This window comes from Macrobrachium nipponense, chromosome 1, assembly GCF_015104395.2.
Source record: "Macrobrachium nipponense isolate FS-2020 chromosome 1, ASM1510439v2, whole genome shotgun sequence".
NCBI lineage: Eukaryota > Metazoa > Arthropoda > Malacostraca > Decapoda > Palaemonidae > Macrobrachium > Macrobrachium nipponense.
This window is the reverse complement of record NC_087200.1, coordinates 120894486-120916258: the sequence shown is the minus strand read 5'-3', so window position 1 is coordinate 120916258 and position 21773 is coordinate 120894486. Positions and strand designations below refer to the sequence as shown.

At 45.1% G+C, this 21773-nt stretch overlaps 1 protein-coding gene across 1 annotated transcript in view; it reads right to left on the bottom strand.

Moving 5' to 3' along the window:
- The window catches only part of LOC135219589 (stomatin-like protein 2, mitochondrial), a 187012-nt gene that overhangs the window by 58905 nt on the left and 106334 nt on the right, over positions 1 to 21773 (bottom strand). The window contains exons 2-3 of the mRNA XM_064256477.1: positions 12813 to 12902; positions 2787 to 2934 (exon numbers count right to left, since the gene is read on the bottom strand). Coding sequence (XP_064112547.1) covers positions 2787 to 2934; positions 12813 to 12902 — 238 coding nt within the window. The remainder of the gene's footprint in view (positions 1 to 2786; positions 2935 to 12812; positions 12903 to 21773) is intronic.

Sequence of the window (21773 nt, the reverse complement as noted above, 5' to 3'; positions counted from 1 at the left end):
CCTTACACACTGTTGCTGCAATGAGGATCGGAAAAGCCAGTTGTCTAAGTATATAAGAATAAGAATATGAGGATATGTTAATTCCTAGATGAAGCCACTTGCCCAGAGGAGAGAGTACCCGAGTGAAAACTTGAGGGGTTGAGGACAGACCAAAGCACTGTGCCTGAAATTGGAAATCTTGCCTCAAAAGACAAACTGCAGGAACTTCCTTGAGGATGGGTGGATTGGTATGTCGAAGTATGTGTCTTAAATATCCAGGGATACCATCCAGTCCCCTTGGTGTAGAGATGACATCACTGAGCTGTTCATTTCCATACGAAAGGTGGTCTTCATAACAAAAGCACTTAAGGCACTGATGTCCAGGTCAGGCCTCCAGCTCCCCCCAGATGACTTAGAAATTACAAAGAGTGTTGTAGAACCCCACTGTCAAATGATCTCATACTTCTTCTATTGTCATCTTGCGAATTAATGACTCGACCTTTCGGAAATGGGCTGAAAACTTCTCGGATCCTACCAAGTATGCCGCTAAGGTGATCGGTGACCTAGACAAGGGAGGCCTCTCTGAGAAGGGGATGATGAAACCCTCCCTCGATACTTGGACAACCCAAGCTTCTGCACCCCTTTGACTCCAATCCTCCCGAAAAAGGTGAAGTCTCACTCCGACGGGGGCATGAAGGACAGCTAACTCATTTACCTGACTTGATTAAAGTTTTCATCACTAGCTTTGAGGGGGGTCGCAGATTGGAACGAGGTCTTGACTGTGGTCTGGATCTTGCCCCTTGAAAAGGTTGAGGTTGTAAGGGGGAGAAAACCTTTGCGCTAGAAGTTGCAGAAGATTCCTTTGGGCATTTAGTCAATTGCACAAGCAAGTTGCTGGTTGACTTTTTCTGTAAAGTCGATCTGTAAAGCCGAAAGAATTTCCTTGACAGTTTCTTGTGGGCAAAGATGGTTCTTATCCAAGGGGAAGAATAAGAGTGCTGATTTCTGAGTTGTTATAACTCCCTTGGTGGCGAAGGAGCACCACTACTCCCGCTTCTTAAGAGTGCCCATCAAGAACAGAGAAGAAAATTCAGCGGAACCATCCCTGACTGCCTTATCTGCAAGGGATAAGACCCAACCAGTCTGCAGTGAAGTCTTCAGTGAGGACAGGGCAATCTTCTATTTTCCTCGCTAGCACTCTCACTTTCCAATCTCAGAAGCTAAAAATTTCAAGCAATTTAATCAGATTCCTCACCAGGTGGTCCACTTCTGGCGACAAAAACATAACTTTTGCTGCCACAAAAGCCGAACATCGAGCAGAATCAATAAGCCGGAGAAGTCTCCCTAGGAGGAGACAGAAACTCCCAAAGAAGAAGCTTCTCTAGTCTTCTTGAGTAGTTTGGACAGGGGAAAAGCAAAAGACACCTTCCCTACCTCTCTTTTTGTAGCCAACCACTTGTCTACTTCTCTGAGCACTTTCTTGGACGATGAAAAGAGAACCAACTTGATTTTTTCCTCATTAGAAAGGTACAGGTCAGGGAACTCGGAGGAGCAGGTTTGAAAAATTCTGAAAAGTAGGCTAAAAAAAAGTAGCTAAGAGTAGGCAGAGGAAGGAGTGGTCTTGTTCGGTCTTTTCTTCCTCAGATGACACTAGAGATAAAGCATCTTCATTCTTAGTTGAAGAGGTCTTCTATTAAATCCCCATCAGCTCTTGCAACTGACAACGAAGAGAGAGTGACTGCCCATGAGCAAGCCCCACCAGCCTCCCTTGGACCTCCGGTATGTCTTCTCCCTGGTGCGGGGGAGTAGGACAGGGGCTTTCGTCTAGAACTGGTGGGACGAACAGCCACCCCCTCAGACACTGCACTAACAATTTATTGCACTGTCACTTGATACTTTGTCCACAAACACTCTAACAAAAGCCCCTAACTTTATTATGGAATTAGCTAAACACTTGAACTTTCTGTCAAACCTACATTTGAGGCTGGCAATGGCATTCAGATCAAAGGCATGGGAACCTGGCAAAGGAGTCCGTGGTAAAGATGAAGGAGGGTATAGGATGATTGATACAAGAGGAGCAGGAGTGGAAGGAAAAGTGTTATCCTCTAACTCTGCAAGTAAAGGAATAGTGGCTTCAAGACTAGCTCTTCCTTCGGCTCTAAGAGCCGCCTTCCTCTTCCTATCCTTCTCTAATTTCTCCAACTGAGACCTACTTCCATTGGTTATCATCCCCCTTGACATTCTGAGCACATTAGATCTTTAGAGCACTTTTGCTCTCTACACTTGATACACTTGGCATGAGTATCGTAAGTCAATTTAAATAACCAGGTCCTACATCCTTTGGTGCAGTGCCGAATTCCAGAAGAGCTGGAGTCTGACATAATAATGGCAAGCACAAAAGCTAATCTCGGCTAATAAGCTAACAAGCAAAAGACACCGTTCAAGATAAAATACTTCAACAAATTCTTGGAAAATATCTAAAAGATGAAGCAAGATACCCGATGTTAACAGGGAGCCAGCAGAAAACGAATTAGGAGGTTCTGCTAATTTGTATCTAACTATCCCGAATGTGGGCAGGTCCTGTTTACCTACACCAGAAATGGCAGTGCCATCGCGAAATATGAATTTTAGACAGCTGAGGTAGAAAGCTTTCAGCTATGTAACTGCTTAGTAAGTTACTTAGTAAGTTATTATGTAAAATTTTACACTTTTCACAATCCTAGGACATAAACTAATTTTTCTATAATTATTGAGCATCAAAAGGTATATAGATCATTTCAAATATTCAGTATCATACTTCTACCCACCTGATGTAATAGCTGCTTGTTTAGGAACATCTATTGCTATTTCCTTAAGACTCTGTACATATCTCACTCTATCTAAGACTGGTATCAGTATGTTTATCCCTGGTTCAAGGACACGATGGAATTTTCCCATTCTTTCAACAACCCATGCCTGGTTAAAAAAAAAAAATTGCATATGAAAGTACAGTAAATTTCAGAATACCATAAGGAAACAAAAAATCACAATTTTTGAAAGTAAATTGTATTTTTCCTAACTATACAAACCTGAGGTCCTTTACATTAGGAATTACTTTCATATGCTGGAATACAGCTATTAAATTCTTGATCAAGGTGGTTAGGCAGTAACTACTGTCTGGTAGGCGGATAGGCCTGCCTGCCTGAATGTAAACACTCCACTTTACCTTTCGGACCAGGTTTCAGATTGAGGGGTGGCATGAGGTGGGCATTAATGTAAAGGACCTCAGGTTTGTATAGTTAGGAAAAATACAATTTACTTTCAAAAATCGTGATTTGTTCCTACACGATATACAAACCCTCGGTCCTTTACATTAGGAAGACCCACTGATTGGTGGGAGGAATGTGAGTGAGCCTCTAGAACTGACTGGAGTTCAGCACACCTGGGCTATTCCTCCTGGTTGTACGAGCGAGGAGGAGTGCCCTGTCTCTGACAACTTGATTGGAGTATAGGAGCTGCATGATCAAGAGTCAGACTTCTGGACCTTTTTGAAAAGAGTGAGGAATCATGACTCATCCAAAAAAGGTCTGGGAAGAATATTTAGAGTTGGAAGCATTAATGCAGTTCTACGAAGGGTTTGCATTATTGCCAGTCTCCTTCCTCCCCTTGCTAGAGGAAGGAGCGAGATTGCTTCTATGATTCTGATAAGAAAAATAGAAAGGAAATTCGATGTGCAAGCTTACCGCATCAACCGCCCGACCAGTAAGTGTATGTTCGAGTCCTATCCTCAACCTGAAGGATGAGGAGTAGAAGGACGAGGAGGGGAAGGTCGAGAGGCCAGTCACTCTCACATCATTTTTAATTCTAAAACTGCATACCATAGGCGAGATGCAACTTGTCCTCTTGACGGAGCTGGGTAAGCAAACACAACTTGTGAACATCCAACCACTGGTCCAAGGAAAAGTTTCCAAGGACCTGTAGGCAGACCCAAAGGAAGAAAGATATAAATGTGGTCGTAATGAGACCGCATCTATCTTCTGGTTTGACATATTCTTTGAAGTGATGAAAAGTACCCAGCCACTGGCACTACTTGCTCTCTGAGAGAGTGAACAGTGGACGTATCCAACTGCAGGGAAGTTCCTCATGATCCCAAAGACTCGGACACTTCTGCATTGGAAGTATCGATACCCAATGAAGGGTGTCGATCCTTCTTAGGTACAGCACACACCAATAGGACAAAGTAATGGCTGATCTGGATCAATCAATACAAAGTCCAAAGGGTAGGAGATCATGAAGGTTTCTGACTCATCAACAAGATGCCGAATGATTGCACATCTGAGACGTAGTCATGACATGACACCCGCATTTTGAAGGGTGATGTTAGTGTGTGGGGATGGACGTGTTGGAGGTCTCTCTTGCAATTCTTCACAGAAAAGAAGCGTTTTTTGCCCTTGGTGATTATACCTCTTATAGTAAGCAATGTGTTAATAGTGTCTCCACGTAATACCCAGCGTGTAAGCCGGAGAGTGTTGTGCACTTGCAGATATACTAATATTCTTTCTGCTCCAATCAGTGCCTGAGAAATCTTTCAAATCACAGTTACTCGAGGCCTATTGGTCCTGGGAAATGGGTAAAAGTATGCTGTGTATGTGTTAGTGCTTGACCCTTCCCTTACCACAAAAATGTCATCCAACCAACCTCCAACCATTGAGCAAGTGACCCTGGCACCTGTGCCCCACACACAAGTTCCGTACTCGCAAACAACTGTCTTTACTTTATACAATACCAATCAAACCTTTCCAACATCGAGTCCACTATACAATCTGTCAGTGATGTCTTCTCCAATGAGGAAATCAACATTGCATATACGAAATGCAAAGATCTGATACCAGAGAGCATTCTCAAGGAGCGATCCACAAAAAACTTGTCCTCTCACAAGAAAATATAATTTATCACTAAGTGGCTAAGGACCTGCTTGGTGGAAATGTAAGCCGATGACCCTTACAATCTGCCTCCAAAGGGGCCTGCTGACCTAACCCTGCCTGCGGTGTACCACACGGCAGAAAATGCCTTCCAAACAGCAAAATCCCTCTCAGAAATAATTGGAAAAAACTTGGAAAAAATCGAGGAGACAAATGATAAATCATCAAGAATCTGGGACGTGATCAAAGGACTACAGGAATCCCTAGACAGTCCTAAAATGGTGGAAACAAACATTCTCACACGGATCTGGGATGCGATCAAAGGAGTGCAGGGATCGATAGACAATCGCACAGATAGCCACCAGACTCCTATGAATGTGGCATCCAGTTTTTCCTCGCCTTCCAGCAACACAGAAGTGCCCCCATCAACTATAGACCGTTCTGAGGGGACTGTTTATCTCCCAACCTCTTCTCCCTCCCCAGTGCCTCCGGTGGAAGATAGATCTCCGGTGATGATTACCAGCCCTCGTGATCCTCCCCACCCTATCTCTCCCCCTCCAACTCCCCCATCATAGATGCAGATAAGAGTGATCATTAGGGGTCTGGCGGCTGGCAGATACAAATAAGCAGAAAGAAGAAAAGAACCTCTCATTTGGCCGCTGGACCGGAACCCAACATTCATGTTTCACCTCGCCCGACACCTGAGAAGAGATGTCACATAGTAATTCACAATCTGCGCTCATCAGTGATGCTAGACACCATAGTGGAGAGAGTGCAGAAGTAAACATAAAGTGGCTTACAGGATTACCTGCCTATTTCAACACCTCGACGTTCTTAAAGTCGAGCATTTCAGTCCTAATATATCAGTTTCAAGATACAGGCAGTCCGCAGGTTACGACCAGGGTTCCGTTCTTGAGACGCGTCGTTAGCCGAAAATCGTCGTAAGCCGAAACATTGTCAAAAATCCTAAGAAAACCTTACTTTTAATACTTTAGGTGCATTCAAAACTATGTAAACTGCAATTTTATTGCATTTTTCATAAAAAAACCCTTTAAATATTGATTATTTTGCATTTTTGGTGTCATATTTCATCTGCCAGATCAGCATTTGTAGGCGTCGTAATTCTGGTACATGCGTCGTAACCCTGGAAATAATTTCTGATTAATATAATTGAAAAGCGTCATAACCTCGGAACGACGTAAGCCAAGACCGTCATAACCCGGGGGACTGCCTGTATAACCTAATCAGGGACCAACCACCCCCAGGGGAACTTACTGACACTCCAACCAGGGTCATTTCCACCACAAATGCCAGCCAACCCCCCAGGGCGAGTGACTGCCCACTCCCCCTGGCTAACCCCCCCATCCACCCAAATGATCAGCGCATTCATCTCCCATCTTCGTGAGTAGCCATGGGTACATTAAACATAATCTCTTGGAATATTTTTGGCCTCAAGCGGAACATTCCTCTCCTAAACATGTTCTGCAAAAACTTCAATGGCATCATTGCATTGCAATAAACGCTCCTCTGGCTATATGACCTTGTCATCTGCGATTCAATTCATGAAGACTCCAAAACCCTCTCAACTATATCGATGCAAGTTACAGATCAAATCATAGCCAGTCGCCCGAAAGGGGCAACCGGCTATGTGGCCTAAATCGTTAGGCAATATGATACAGATGATGACCTACAGGAGTGACCGATTGCTGGGGCTTCAAGTGACAGTAGAGAACTCTAAAATCCTAATAATTAATGTTTATATGCCATGGGAAAATAACAATAATTTTGATCATTACTGCATGATCCTAGGGGAGTTACACAGTATTATTCATGATTCTCCTGCTGATCATATTTGTATTATCGGGGACCTTAATTCTTACCCCACAAAACAATTTTATAATGAACTTACTTGCTTCTGTCAAAATCCTGCTCTCCAAATTAGCGATGTAATGCTCCTCCCTCCCTCCTCCTATTCACATGTACATAATAGAGCGGACACAATTACAACCTCCTGGGTGGACCACTGCATCACATCTCCACAACTTCATGATTCTATTATGACCTGCAATATTCACTACGATCTTGCAACGGGCTACGATCACACCCCATTACAGGTGTCATTCAGAGCCCCATCCCTCCCTACCGTGAACCCCCTAACTGACCGCCCACCAGCGGTAAACTGGGATTTTTAAAAACCAACAGAAAACCAGATACTTTAGGGCGACCACGGAAACCAGGTTGCGGTCAATAGTTCAACCAGCAGACGCCTTACTTTGTACTAACACAAATTGTAGAAATGACCACCACAGGAGGAATCTGAATTAATTCTACTTGAACATACTCTCTGCTATGCTTGCTTCGGGCAAGACTGCCTATAGATTTCGTCAAGGTAATTTTCGTAATATACCTGGATGGAATTAGTACTTTGTTAAAGATCTGTACACATAATCATGAGAAATGTTTTTACTGTGGAGGCAAAATGGTAGCCCGAGGGAAGGACACACTACATTACTAATGAGGCAGGCGAGAGCGCAGTTCAAACTTGCTTTAACCTCTTCATTACCGAAAGTTTGTTTGGAGGTAGGTGGGTACCACCATTCAAGTCTACTACACCGCACCGGGTGCATAAAGGTGGTATGCATAGTACCACCAAAACTCCTCTTTTCAGATAGGGACTTCCAATCATTCTGTAATTTTGGTTTGAAGAGTTTGGAGCAAAATAAACAGTATGACACTGCCAGACGTATGATGAACCCAAAAAAATATTATTACTGCTTATAGTAGTGTGTAGGTGACAGATGAACTGCGTCTCAACAAAAAATCACAAAACCAGACAAGCGTAAACATGTAATAACTTCTACCCAAGTATAAAGCCAGTTGTATCATCATTTACTGTATTTATTTATTCATTTATTCACTTATTACATTTTTTTTACAAATAAAAGATATGAACACCAGATAAATGAAGGTAAAAATAAAGCCTTATAGTAACTTATATATAAAAAAACCAAAAAAAAACCAAACCAGAGAAAAAGCGAAAAAGCAATTTTTTCTGAGGACAAGAAACTTGAAAAATTAGTTTAGATACCCCTGATGCCCCTAAAGTTGTTTTCTGTGATGAAACTAATCTTAGAAAACGTAGAAAATGACATCGACCAATTTTTGAAAGATATACTATAAAATTTGCGATTTCCATATTTATTGGCGGGGCTTTCGCTTTAGTTTTTGCTCTTTTTTTTGTTATTAGTGCTTATTTACTGTTTCTATTTTGATAATACTTTATGTGCATGTTCCAGGTGCGATATACCAACATTCTGTAAGACCGAATTTCTATTCAAGACTGTAGTTTTCTCACCGACCACCAGTGTCCCTTGTACAAGGGACACTGAGTTTCACATTTTTTTTCATAAAATCATTTATTTTCCCTGTAGGATGATAAAACTAACAGAGAATATGCGTTATTATAGTGGTAATAATACCTGATAATTTCATTAGCCTGTCTTGATTAGTGTATTTTTGGCAAATATTTTTACGATCGGCACCCCTCCAAACTGGAGTCACTACCGAGAGATTCAGTTCGGCAGCGAACGCAATGTTTACATTCTGCTCACCCACCCGGTAAAGAAGGGGTTTAGCACTGCAGGTTAAATAAAAAACAACTAAGAGCCGATGCAATGTCTAGAAACTTAGAATCTGGTGATAATCCTCGTCTTGAACCCCAAAATTAAAAAGCTATCACAGAGTAGGGGAAGTAGTCGGAGACGAAGCTATCGCAAGTATGTGGGGCGATCACTTCAACAATATCCTGAATTGCATAAATGCTCAAGATTCCCGAAGGGATGTAGATAACCTCCTTACTGACAACATTCAATTTCATTTTGCAGACCATATTACGCCAGGTAAAATCAGCGATGCCATAAACAGCCTATCTAATAATAAATCGCCCGGCTGTGACGGTCTTCCCGCAGAGGCTTTCAAATTCTGCCATCCGATAATTTACATTTTGCTGGCTGCCCTATTAAGTATGTGCATAATTCATCAGTTTCTTCCAGACCCCCTACTCTTAGTTCACTTGATACCATTAATCAAGGTGGATAAGTCGATCACTGGCCTCCATCCTCCTGACGCCTTGAGCACCAAGATGTGACTGTAAAACCCGAGGGACAGACGCACTACTTCCTCTATTGCATCCTTGTCCAGCATTTTCTACACTTCCTCCCGAAGAGCCAAGAATTTCAGAGAATCTGGAGGATATGCCTTCCTGAGCTGCGGCTTGTCCGACAGAGGAGGAGAGAAGTCGAATGGCAGTAGGTATCCGACCCAAAGGACATCTACCACCCACTTCTCTGCCCCATAACTCTGCCACTTGGCCTAATGGCCAGCCAGGCACCCCCCCACCCTTGGCACAGGAGAGGGAGAGGCACCTGACCTACCGATGACCCCCTTTACCTCTGCCCCTTGGGCCCCTTCTCGGCTTAAAAGAACGAGAGCGAAAGGGGCGATGATCTTCTAACTTAGGCTGTGTCGAACGGGAAGGCCCTGCCGAACTCGAGGTCCTCGACGGCCTACCAGGCGACAATCTCCTTGACTGCTGCTGGACAGGGGGAGGAGGAGGAGCCGGACGTCTCTGATGACGAGACTCCGACTTAGACACGGCCTGGTGCACCAGTCTGTCTTTGGTGTCAGTCCGGCGCCGGTCTATCACATTCTCGAGTTCTGTCTGAGGACACAAAAACTGGGACTCCAACACATCTCTGTTCCTCAATGCCAGCAAGGACTCGGTGTCGAGTGATCTCTCCATCCTACACAAAGCCGCGTCCCTTCTAATCAGAAGAAGATTAGCCCATAAATTAGCACTGAGGTGAGCCAAATATGAAAACGCCTTGACCCTGGACTGCAAGAGACTGGCAAGCGAGGAAGCACTCACCAACCCTTCCGGGGACCTGTCAGAAGCTATCTTGGCAATAACCACAGACCAGAGGTCCAGCCAAGAAACCATCTGCAACGTGGAGGCCGTCGTAGATTCCAATGCTGAGGCATCTTGCAGAGACAAGGACGGAGCCACCGACCTCACCTGTTCCAAAGTCAATCCGGCTTCAGGCGAATGACGTCTGGGTTAAGATGGCGTGACAACAAAAATGCAGAGCTCGTAGCATAGTACTTCCTATGTCTCATGAGAGGCGGGGGTAGTAGTTTGGTAGAGCCCCTAGAGCGAAGCGAATTGTCCCTGTCCGAAACAAAGGCGTTAACCTTCTGCAATACCGACTGAACGTGCCCCGACAAAGGAAGCTGAAGAGATGATTTGGGGTCCTGAGTAGCTTCCACCAAGGCTTCCAAGCAAGAAGGAGTGTAAGGCGACTGAGCCTGAGTACTACTTTCCAAATTGTTAAACCCACGCCTTGAGATCCTTATGGCGACGAATAGGCCTTGGAGAAGAAAGAGCTTAACACGCTCAAAATTCAAAGCAGAGGACAAAGCATCTCCTTCAGATCGCACACCACTAACACTGCCCGAAACAACAGCACTCTTGGGAACACGTCCGCATTGTTCCTCCCTCGAAGGCGAAGGAAGGGCAAAGTCCTTAGCCTTCCAACGCTTGATACGCAGACAGGGCGTAGAGGGGAAACAGGGAGAGGAAGACAGCACTCTTCTCAGGAGGCGGGGACGAAGCAACACGTTTCCTACCAGTCCTCCCAACCAATAAGGCAGCCAACTTCACATCCAATACAGAGTCCAACCTCTGAAGCACTGCCTGGCATATGACCTCAGACTGATGTGCCAGAGAAGGCTCCAATAACAAGGAAGGGAGATGTAGCGAACTGGGCAGCAGTGATGACATCACGGCTGAGAAAGGCAGACCAGAGGATCCGACTGGGAGAGACGACATCGATGGGAGTGACGTCACACGTGGTGGTGACGTCACGGCTTCCCCTCGGTGCGAGGGGGAAAGAGAAGCCACTGGCGGAGGGTCAGTCGCTGCTGAAGCCAGAAAACAAGAACACGGAAAACCTGGAACTCCGGGGCACATACGCTGATGCCGAGAAGGAGCAGAAGAAGCCATAATACCAGCCAAACATACACACACACACTAAACAGAAACGAAACGGGCAATGAACTGGAAAAAGGCCAAGAGAGGTTAACACAACTCTCGCCCAGGCAGCATGATATTACAAATACTAATCCATTCTAATTTTTATCAGTAAATATTAGAAATTGAAAAGATAAACTCATGAAGGCTCAAAACCTATCTCCATGCTATATTCAGCATTAAAAAACTACAGTGAATTAAAACACACACACTATGCAAGAAATCATAACATATATAGAAAAAACCAGTTACCAGCAGATATTAGTCCATCATCCAAAAGCAAAGCAGAGATATTGAATACTGACCTTAAACTGTCATCATATATACCAAACCAAGTCTGAACATCAAACACTATAATTTTCAGCTACTGAACAGATGGCCGTTCAACAAAAAAAATATTACTACTACATGTACGTAGTCTCAGCTTATCGGCAGCATTGGTTAATAGCATTTAGGTTTTACGGTGCTTGGCTAATGACATCATTAGCCAGATTTTTGGTGCGGGTAAGCAGTTTATTGGTATTGGTAGGTGGGTTTATCGGCATAAGTGTCAGTAAGTGAGTTTCGTCGATGCTGGTAAGCAGTTATTGGTGTCGATTGGCGCTGTGGCATCATAAACACCATTTATTACCAGTACTATTGTGATGTTCTGGACAACGATTTTGGGTCATCAGCACTTGGCCAGGAACGGAACGGAACCCCCACCCCCATTAACTGGGGACAGCCTGTACTTAAAAGTGGCCCGCAACCCTCTGGTCACTCACCAGCTCTGATGATCAATTCTAACATACAAAATAAATTATTCCATTTCAGAATGAGAGTACCATTACTGGGGAAGTAGGAAATGATCTGTCAGAAAACCATTAATGAAAATAAAATAATTATGAAAATGTAGAGCATAAGTGAGAAAATCTGGGAGCATAAAAAATACAAGTGAGCTGTGTAAAATATACACAAGAGTAGTTGTTTTCTACGGGGCAGGAGCTTTACAGCTTCACCAGGTGAAAGCCTTCTTGAAATTAGGGAGTATGTCTACCGAGCTGTGGACTTCAAGATTAGGGTACTTTCAAGTAATGGGTTTGAGTAAAAAACAAAAGAAACCAAGAAAATTGCATAAATAGGGATTGTATCATACCTAACATTAATTAATACAAACATTGGCTCATGACAAAACTGAATTAGCTAGACGATTTGATTTGTGAGATGGATAGTTTCACACATCAAGTGAGGTTTCATCTATTATATAATTATTTCTGTTATTACAAAAGTATGTTCTCAGACTAATAATTAATTCCTACCATACAATGTTATCTCATGAATTAACTATACTATTTTTCTAATAAAAATTTGCATAACCAATAGAGGTAACTATATTCTATTAATACAAAGTTCAATTTGTGATAGAAAAATATGGAGTCTTTCATTGAACCCACTAGTACTTAATTTCCGAAAACTGTTCCAATTGTGTTGAGAGTAATGTACAACACTAAAGTTTTTAAAATCCTCCCCCATAAAGTAGAAAATCACCAGAAAGTTATTTTCACACAGCATAATGTTAATGGTATTAAAAGTTCTTCGTAGCATTCTTCCAGCCCCAAAGTGCATTGCTCTCTGCCTTTGAAATTTTATTACTTCTTTGAGAATAAATCCCTCAAAAGAATGCTATCAATCTGGGAATGTGACTCAGTGGTTTCATTAAACAAATTCATAAGAAGAATAATTTAAAAATTCTCCTATCATGATAATAAGAGAACATATGTTTGACTAACTTATTATCACAGGATGACACAGAATAATAAACAATTAATAATCTTGTGAATGAGGAATAAGGGAAAAGAACAAACCTCTTGCTGTGGTACAAACATGATGACAGTATTCAATGGGAGATGTGACCGCCATCGTAAAGCTTCTAAAAATGGTGTACCACGGGAATGCTGTAAAATAAAAGCAGAAAATCTTAATTCACTATAGTACAGCACAATACAAAGTAATCAGACTAGAAAAAAATAAACAATTTTTAATTAATTTGAATTTTTCATAGATGACAAACATATGGTCTTAACATGAGGATAAATCTTCTAGTGCCAGCTGGAAACTAGTAAAAAACATATAAAATTGTAGAGCAAGGTATTGGTGCCAAAGGGGTTTGGCTACTCAGGCCAGCAAGAAATGTAACAACAAACATCTGCAGAGTATATATAATACAAAACTCCACAACTCCAAAACTCTTCAATAATTCATGTTCAATATCTGGTGGCTAGGGATTACTGTCTTAATCTCTCGAGTAACCTCTTCCACTGCCACTATGTATACACGTACTCCTGGCAATACCCAAATGAGCTATAGAGATTGCAGCAAAGTACTATACTCTAGCTACGAAAGGTTGAGACTTTCCTACAATTAGCAGCGTTGACACGTCTCCAATCTTGCCCAAGGAGGTATTTAATCCTAATCCAAAAAGGTACATTTTCAGGATTAACCTCCTTGAGGCTAAGGTTAATCCGGAGAATGGACATATACAAGCGTAGTCCAGCCATTTGCTTTTATTCACAGTGACTTTGTTTTTAAAGTATAATGCCATGTGTATGTATGCTTATGTTTAATGTATTTACTTATATATATATATAATATATATATATATATATTATATATATATATATATATATATATATATATATATATATATATATATATATTATATATATATATATATATATAATATATATATATATATATATATAGATATATATATATATATATATATATATATATATATATATTATATATATATATATATATATATGTATATATATATATATATATATATATATATAATATATATATATATATATATATATATATATATATATATATATATATATATATATATATATATATATATATCTATATATATATATATATATATATATATATATATATATATATATATATATATATATATATATATATATATATATATATATATATAATCAGAAAACATTGACACAAGCAGGCCACAGCATATGGAAGGACAGGGTAACAAGGAGATAGCCGGTCATCAGGTGATAGTATATTTATTGCCGACGCATTTCGTAACACATAGTTACATCATCAAGGCTAAAAGAGAAACATAACTTTGACTTTAAGAGTCTCAACAAATATACAAAAATGACAATTTGTCGAAAATTGCATTTTTCCTAACTATACAAACCTGAGGTCCTTTAACAATAAGGAAGTAGCTAGCGGCAGCTGGTAACGGTCGTAAGCTTCGAACAAGGGGAGAACGGTAGTTAACTGCTTGTCCGACAGTCGCGCGGCAAACAAATCACTTTTGCTTTTGGCCCATGCAAAATACGCAGAGTGAGGGGTGGCATGAGGAGGGACTATATGTAAAGGACCTCAGGTTTGTATAGTTAGGAAAAATGCAATTTTCGACAAATTGTCATTTGTTCCGATACGTAATACAAACCATCGGTCCTTTAACAATAGGAAGACTCACTTCTTGGTGGGAGGAATCTGATCTTTGATGAACAGACTGGTGTTCGTACCATCCCTGGGAATGCCTCCCTGCGGTCGTAAGAGCGAGGGAGGGATCCAAGCCCTCTGTCTGATTGATCGGGGTGTGCACCGCAGGATCAATGGTCACCTCTGGGCCGAGTACTAAGAGAGAGGCAAGCGTATCTCTTCGTACCAGCAAGCAAGAACTTGTTTCTGTTTGCAAGAGGCAACATAAAGTATGGGTTGTCTCAAGCTGGCATCCACTTCCTCCCCCTTGTTGGAGGAAGTGGTGGATATACGCTCCTATCCCTAGTGAAAGGGATAAGATGGGGCTCTGTTGAGTAGCTCACCTGCATCTTGTCCTTATCCAGCAGGGTGACGACCGTGTCCCTCTAACCACAGGTAGAGGGGAAGAAAAAAATGGGAAGAGGAGCCAGTCACACTCTCATTCACTCATCCATTCTTACGGTCACACCAGGACTCGATGCTGTTCAGCCTGCGAGGGTCTGGGTTCGCTACACAACGTGTTGAGCAGCCACCACGGGTCCCAAGGAAAAAGATCCAAGGACCTGTGGGCAATATCCCGAAGGTAGAAGGAGGGGCATGTGGTCTGGTTGGACCAGACCCCTGCCTTCAGTACCTGCGCCACGGAGAAGTTCTTGCGGACAAGGCAGCATCTCCTTCGCATCGAAGGCGGTGAAGTCCATTAGGGAGGGGATTGTGAAACAACTCGAACCAATCGTCAGGGACCGAAGGGTTCTGAGTCTTCGCTACGAAGTTCGGTACGAAATTCGAGGCGTCACGGATCCCCATCCCCTGGATGCTTGACTTCGCAGGAGAAGTCATGCAGTTCCTCAGAGAAGGGAATAGTCGCATGACCTATCCCTCTTCTCTACTACGGTGATGTCCAGTACCCATACTGGTGCTGTCCGTTTGCCACGAAGTCTTTCGCATCCTCCTATCCCCATGCAGCGAAGTTCTCGGTAGTGGATAGGACACCGACACTCCATGGTGGGTGTCGATGGTATGGGTACTGTGACAAGCTATTAAAATGAAGTAATGATTGCTCTGTAACAACCGAACTAAGTCAACAGTGTAGTTCGTAACTGACTCGGGCGCTCTGACAGCTGCCGACTGACTGCGTTGGTAGGAGGCAAGTTGTCCAAGCATCCGAGTAAGTCACGTGACCTTCGCCTTTAAAGGATTATGCCGAGAGACCAAACCAATAATGTATTTGTTTGTCACCAATGCCGAACAGCGAGGTGATGATTCTCTTAAGGCATGTGCCCAACAGGCGAAAGTCAATTGCCTTCTAGAGACCGAGGTCCCTGAATGCAAAACATCTATAGTTGTTGAATCTCAGCTAAGGAGAAACAACACTATGAACCGTTGAAGACGAAGGTAGATATTGAATGCAACCTACGTCTTCACAGACGAATCGAGAGAAGGATTCTCAAGATTCATAACCTGTGCTTACAAATGACTGAAAACGCTAACCGCTATTTCATTGCTGTCCTGTGAGAAGTCGTAGTTGCAATGAAAGCGGGGCGTTCTTCAGTAATGAAAACACAGGGGAAAGCCGCCTGAAGAACTGCTTCTCATGGGCTGAACATTTGGAAGTAGAGCTGTCAGGTCGGAGAGTAGGCGATGTCTTTGACACATCTGTTAATTCGGGTTGAACAATGAACAATTGTACACCTACGAATATGAGATATTTTGAAGACAAACTCAGATGTCTGCAAAATCATTCGCATTATCGCAGTGCGATGCAGCGGGAGACTTGTACAGACTTCTGTTACCTTGCGGTAAACAGAAAGATGAAAGAGTCCAAGAGATATCTCTGTTGAAAATTCTCGCAATGTCGAAGGCGATGGAATCTATCGTCACAGCAGTAGATGGTCCTTCATTATTGCGAGAATCCCCGTTAATCAGAGACCTAAGTCCATGATTGTTGGGCAGAGATACGGTTCGGTAGTCAATCAAGCAGGGGAGAGAGAGAGACATAACTAACCGTGCATCTCGGAGGCCCAGCTGATACTGAGCTGCTATCAGGCAGTTCAATACGCAGTAGCTGAGCCTGAGCTCTCGCTGACTCGTCATCCTGAGTTGCCAGGTAATCCATTATTCCATGAAGGAATGCGTTTGGCTAGAACCACCGAGCATAAAAGATATGCTCGAGCAATTATATTTAGGCGAAACGAATTTCGGTAAATATAAAAGTTGAAATGGTGTTGTCGTGACAAAACCATAAGTATATAAAATTGAAACTGAAAACTCCTGGGAGGTTGCAGGCAACCCCGAGTTGCAGTTCAATTAGAATACTTCTCTTCTAAGTCGCAATCCGTAGATTAACTAGGATATGCGCCTACCCCTCGGACAATTCAACTGCTTAGTAGAATCATGTCGCGAGGTTAATATACGTAGTATATTTGTAGGATTCTGAACAACGATCTCCATCCTAAATTCTTTCCTTCAAGAAAACAAAATAAGGATTGGAGATCGACCACCTTCGATCTCTATCAAAGAGAGTGAAGGAGAAGTCTTCCTCGAAGGAAAGCTTCAATTGTGGTGAACAGAATACTAAGACGATAGTTCAAGCCAAACTGGATATTCCCCGTCCGATCTTCTCTATTCCAGGTTGGTCGCCTACTGTGAGATAGTTTTCTTTCAGCAGCAGTCTTCTTCCCAATGCTAGAAATTCCAGGAATTCGAGCATAGGCGAGGTTCCCGATTATCGTGTAACATATCTGGGATTCTCGTCTCGCTCACTTTGGACCGTGGTCTCGCCTAAGTGTTTGGAGATCGTAAAAAACTCGAACACTGAATGCGCTAGAAATTCTGTAGAATTCTAAGCAGTCTGCGAAACCCCCACCGAATTTGTCAAACGATATCGGCTGGTGGTCCTCTCGATTCCCGTAGAAATCGAGAATGGGGCAGGATCCCTCCTCAACGACCGTGGGGCTTACGTCAGGTAGGACCCGAAGGTCCCCCCGGTAGCGCAGTCCCGAACGTGGGATCCTACAGAGAAATCTCTGTAGGATCCCTCCCCTTTCCCTCGTAGCCGTAAGGAGGAGAGGGAATGGGGGAGGAATTGGATACTCGCTCGCCTTCCCAGTGGAACTAGCAGTTGGAGAAGAGTAGGAGCAGCCGGCCTCTCGAGTCTGGGAAAACGTATCGTCAGGAGAAAACGTTTTCCCGCGGAGGGTTACGAACTCTCACTGTAGGTAAGGGTCTGCCGCCACTGTGAACGTCGTCTGGGTGGGGCTGATCGACACCTGACAGGAGAGAGCCGATACCGTCCTCCGACTCATTCCAGTCCTCGTCGAGGTCGAAACCTCTCAGGAGGACCGAAGGAGTATTTAAATACGGTGTCCGAAGACACGTAGAAACGCCGCTGTCGCAGTAGAGGAGGTGGAAGTAGCTTGATCGACCGGCCAGAACTGAGAGAGCCTTCTTGTCCGGGAGACGAGAGACTCTGGTTCGAGACAGAATCGGCAAGCTCCGATCGCGGCAGACCCACCGTCGGTTTTGGGTTCCCTCTCGGGCCCCAAAACGACTTGAGCAGAGACGTGGGCTCTGCTGGTGGGAGAGGCAATCCTTCCGCAAGGTCATTATGCTGACGAATCAGCTTAATTCCTCTGTATCTCGGGAGTAACCGCGTCTTGCGGAGTAGGACTGTCCAGTCCCTCAAGCAAGAACAGATCCCGAGATACTCCTCCTTCAGAAGGAGGAACAGCGGCAGACCCCTGACGGTCGCCTCCAGCTACTTGTGCGTATGTCCTGGTCGGTCCTAGAACCGTGTGCCTGGTCCATACGGCCGTCATACGCGGGATCGCGAGCGGCGCACCTCTCGCGATCACTCCTAGGTACCCCTCGCTCCTCCCGGTGTAGACCCGAGGAGGTTGGAAGGTACAGGAGAGGCAGACCTGACGCTCCCCCCTAGCTCGCTGGCAGGACCAGCGTGCGGTGGAGGCTGCTGCTGATCGTCAACCCGCGGTGGCGATCGAGCAGTCAGGCCTAGCCTTGCCGCTCGCCTGGGGGCGAGAGGCTCGGCTGAGACGTCGACGCTGATCTCTAGCGTCAGGCGAGCTGTTGCTGGTTACCGTCTCCGCCCGGTCCCGATGGGAGCGGCGGTCACGGTGACCTGCTAGGCTCGCTGTCGCGGTGAGACTGGCGAGCGTCCTCTCGCGCGTCGAGCCGCTGGTACCGACGGCCGCGGGGACCCCTTCCTCGCCTCAACCCGTGGCTGGTCAGCGACCGTCACGTCAACCCGAGCACCAGGTGGTCGCTGCGAGAGCGTCCACTGGCCTGGCAAGAGTCGTCTGCACGACTCTCGCCAGTCTTCTGCTCCGCGCTTCGGTCTTGACGGCGAGCGAGCTCGGGCGTCAAGACTTTGGCTGGACGGTCTCCCGCGGGAGACCGTCCACTCAGTACTTCTCGCTAACGAGAAGCCGAGGCGGATCCTGGTTTAGCGGCAGAACCGCTAGAACCAGGCGAGGAAGTGCCAGCCGAAGCTGGTACTCCTCTGGTCCCGTCGTCTTCTCCTTGGTAGAAGAAGAGACGGGCCCTGTTTTCCCGAGGGAGCCGGAGGACCAGCAGAAGAGCTCCCCGAATCGCCGGAGTGAGACGGGCCCTTAGAAGGTCCCGAAGGAGCCTTCTTAGGGGGGAAAACCCCGGGTTACCAGCTGGTCGTCTGCAAGAAGAGCGGCCGCTGGCCTGGCGAGAGTCACCTGAGCGGCTCTCACCAGCCTTCTGCTCCGTGCCGCGTCTTGGCGCCGAGCGAACTCTGGCGCCGAAACTTGGCTGCACGGTCTCCCGAGGGAGAACGTACACTCGGGATCTCTCGCGAACGAGAGACCGAGCCGGAACCTGGCGTTAGCGGCAATCGCCGCTAGCACCAGGCGAGGAAGTACCAGAGCTAACCGATACTCCTCTGGTCCCCCGTCTATCTCTTCCTTACGGAAGGGGAGAATGGGCCCCGCTCCCGAAGGAGCAGGAGGACCAGCAGAAGGACCCCCCCCCCCGTCCCACCCCTGGGACGGGCCCTTAGAAGTTCCCGAAGGAGACTTCTTAGGGGGGAAGGAAGCGCCTTCTTCTTCTTCGGCTTATGGGCCTTAGAGGTCGAAGGGAGAGCAGCAGCAGACGAAGAAGACGAAGATGACAGCTTCCTCTTCTTCCTCTTCCTCGTCAGCTCACGCAGGACAGTCGTCAGGTCCTCCATCCAGGCCGGAGCCGGGGCTATTGCCGAAGCAACACGGCCCGACTGCACCTGTCCGGAAGGACCTGGGACTGGGAAGACACACCGTGGGCAGGACCAGCATGGACAGGCTCAGGAACCAGGAGCGACAGGAACAGCAACCAGCTCAGGAGCGGCAGGAACAGCGGCAGCGGTAGACCAGAAGGGACAGCCAAGCCAACAGCGGGAATCACATCAGCAGCGGGAATCACATCAGCGGCAGTACGGCAGGCCCAGCGATCGCCTCGTAGAATCATCGGCAGCCAGCGGGAACCTGGGTACTGGCGGCCGATCCAGGGGCGAGCTGCTGGAACAGCGGAACTCTGGGGCAGGAAACACGAAGAAAACAGGCGGCGGCGGCAACCCCCCCTCGGTACGGCGGCGGCCCTAGTAGCGGCAGACGGCGTCACCGACACAGCATGGGGAGTGTAGACCAGGAGGGGGGGGAGCAGCATAAGCAGCCGTGGTAGTAGTGGAGACCGCCCCAGACCTCGCTAGACACTGCAGCAGCCTGTGGATGCTAGGCACGCCCTGCCACCGCGGTGGTCCATACCTGTCCAAGGTCGTCTCCCACGGATGTAGCACCTGCGGTAGCATAGATAGATTAGTAAGAGGGGTTCCCTCACGCACGGGGGGAAGACATGCCCCACCCCGAACGCAAGGAAGACCCCAAATACAAAATACGAGGAGCTGAGCGGGGGGCAGGAAAGAAGACAAAGAATCGGATACCAAGGGAGTCGCGGGAGAGCTTTCCGACGACTTCCTGGCAGACCTTCGCCTCCCCTACCCCTGCACAGCAGTGAAAAGTAATATGAAAATGAAAAAGAATACTGCCCTTGCGATTCACTTCATAGAACTTGAAGGGGAAAAGATCAATTCCCGGGTAAGAACGGAAACTTGATCCAAATAATATGATGCTATCATAAAATATATATGAAAATGAAACAGAATAATGCACTTGCGATTTCACTTTCACAGAAAATAATCGTAAGGATCAATTCCCGGGTAAGAGCGAAAATTGATCCAAATTAAATTTATGCAAATAAATAAATGAAAATGAAAAGAATACTGCATTGCGAATCCACTTTCATTGCTTTTATCATACAAAATAAAAGGCTCGTGCCGAGCGCAATCACGCTCTCAGTAACGAACGCACAGGGCAAAAATATAATGAAAAAAGTACTTACATTTTTCAATTACACACTTTCGCCCAAAATACATGACTCGGCGCGAGCGCGCCCGCCCTCGGCACCGAGACATAATTCAAGGGTTCAATTCATGAAAGAGAGGAAATTGCCGCATCTACGGCGATAGCTCCATGTTGGTTCATAATTAAGTAAATGAAAATGAAACAGTGTACTTACAGTTTCATTTTCAAGTCAAACAAACCATTAGTAGAAAACACAATATAAACAAAGCATACGACGATGAAGCGGGCAGAGAGCGATGACGAACACGTCCTTCACACCCGCGGCCGAAAGCAAAAGTGATTTGTTTACCTCCCAGTCGCGCGCGCGCGACTGTCGGACAAGCAGTTTAACTACCGTTCTCCCCTTGTTTCGAACCTTTTGACCGTTCCAGCTGCCGCTAGCTACTTCCTATTGTTAAAGGACCGATGGTTTGTATTACGTATCGGAACAAACATACATAAAAATGAAAGCAATTTAAAAATGATATTGTCATGTTACAATAAAGTTTTATACATACTTACCTGACAGATATATACTTAGCTATAGACTCCGTCGTCTCCGACAGAATTTCAAATTTCGCCGCACACTGCTACCGGTAGGTCAGGTGATCTACCGCCCTGCCCTGGGTGGCAGGACTAGGAACCATTCCCGTTTTCTAATCAGAATTCTTCTCTTCCACCTGTCTCCTACGGGAGGCTGGGTGGGTACCCTTAATCGTATATATCTGTCAGGTAAGTATGTATAAAACTTTATTGTAACATGACAATATCATTTTTATACATTCAAACTTCCCTGCCAGATATATACTTAGCTGATTAGCACCCATTGGTGGTGGGTAAGAGACAGCTACTACTGAAATAGACAGGTAAACAACATATGTT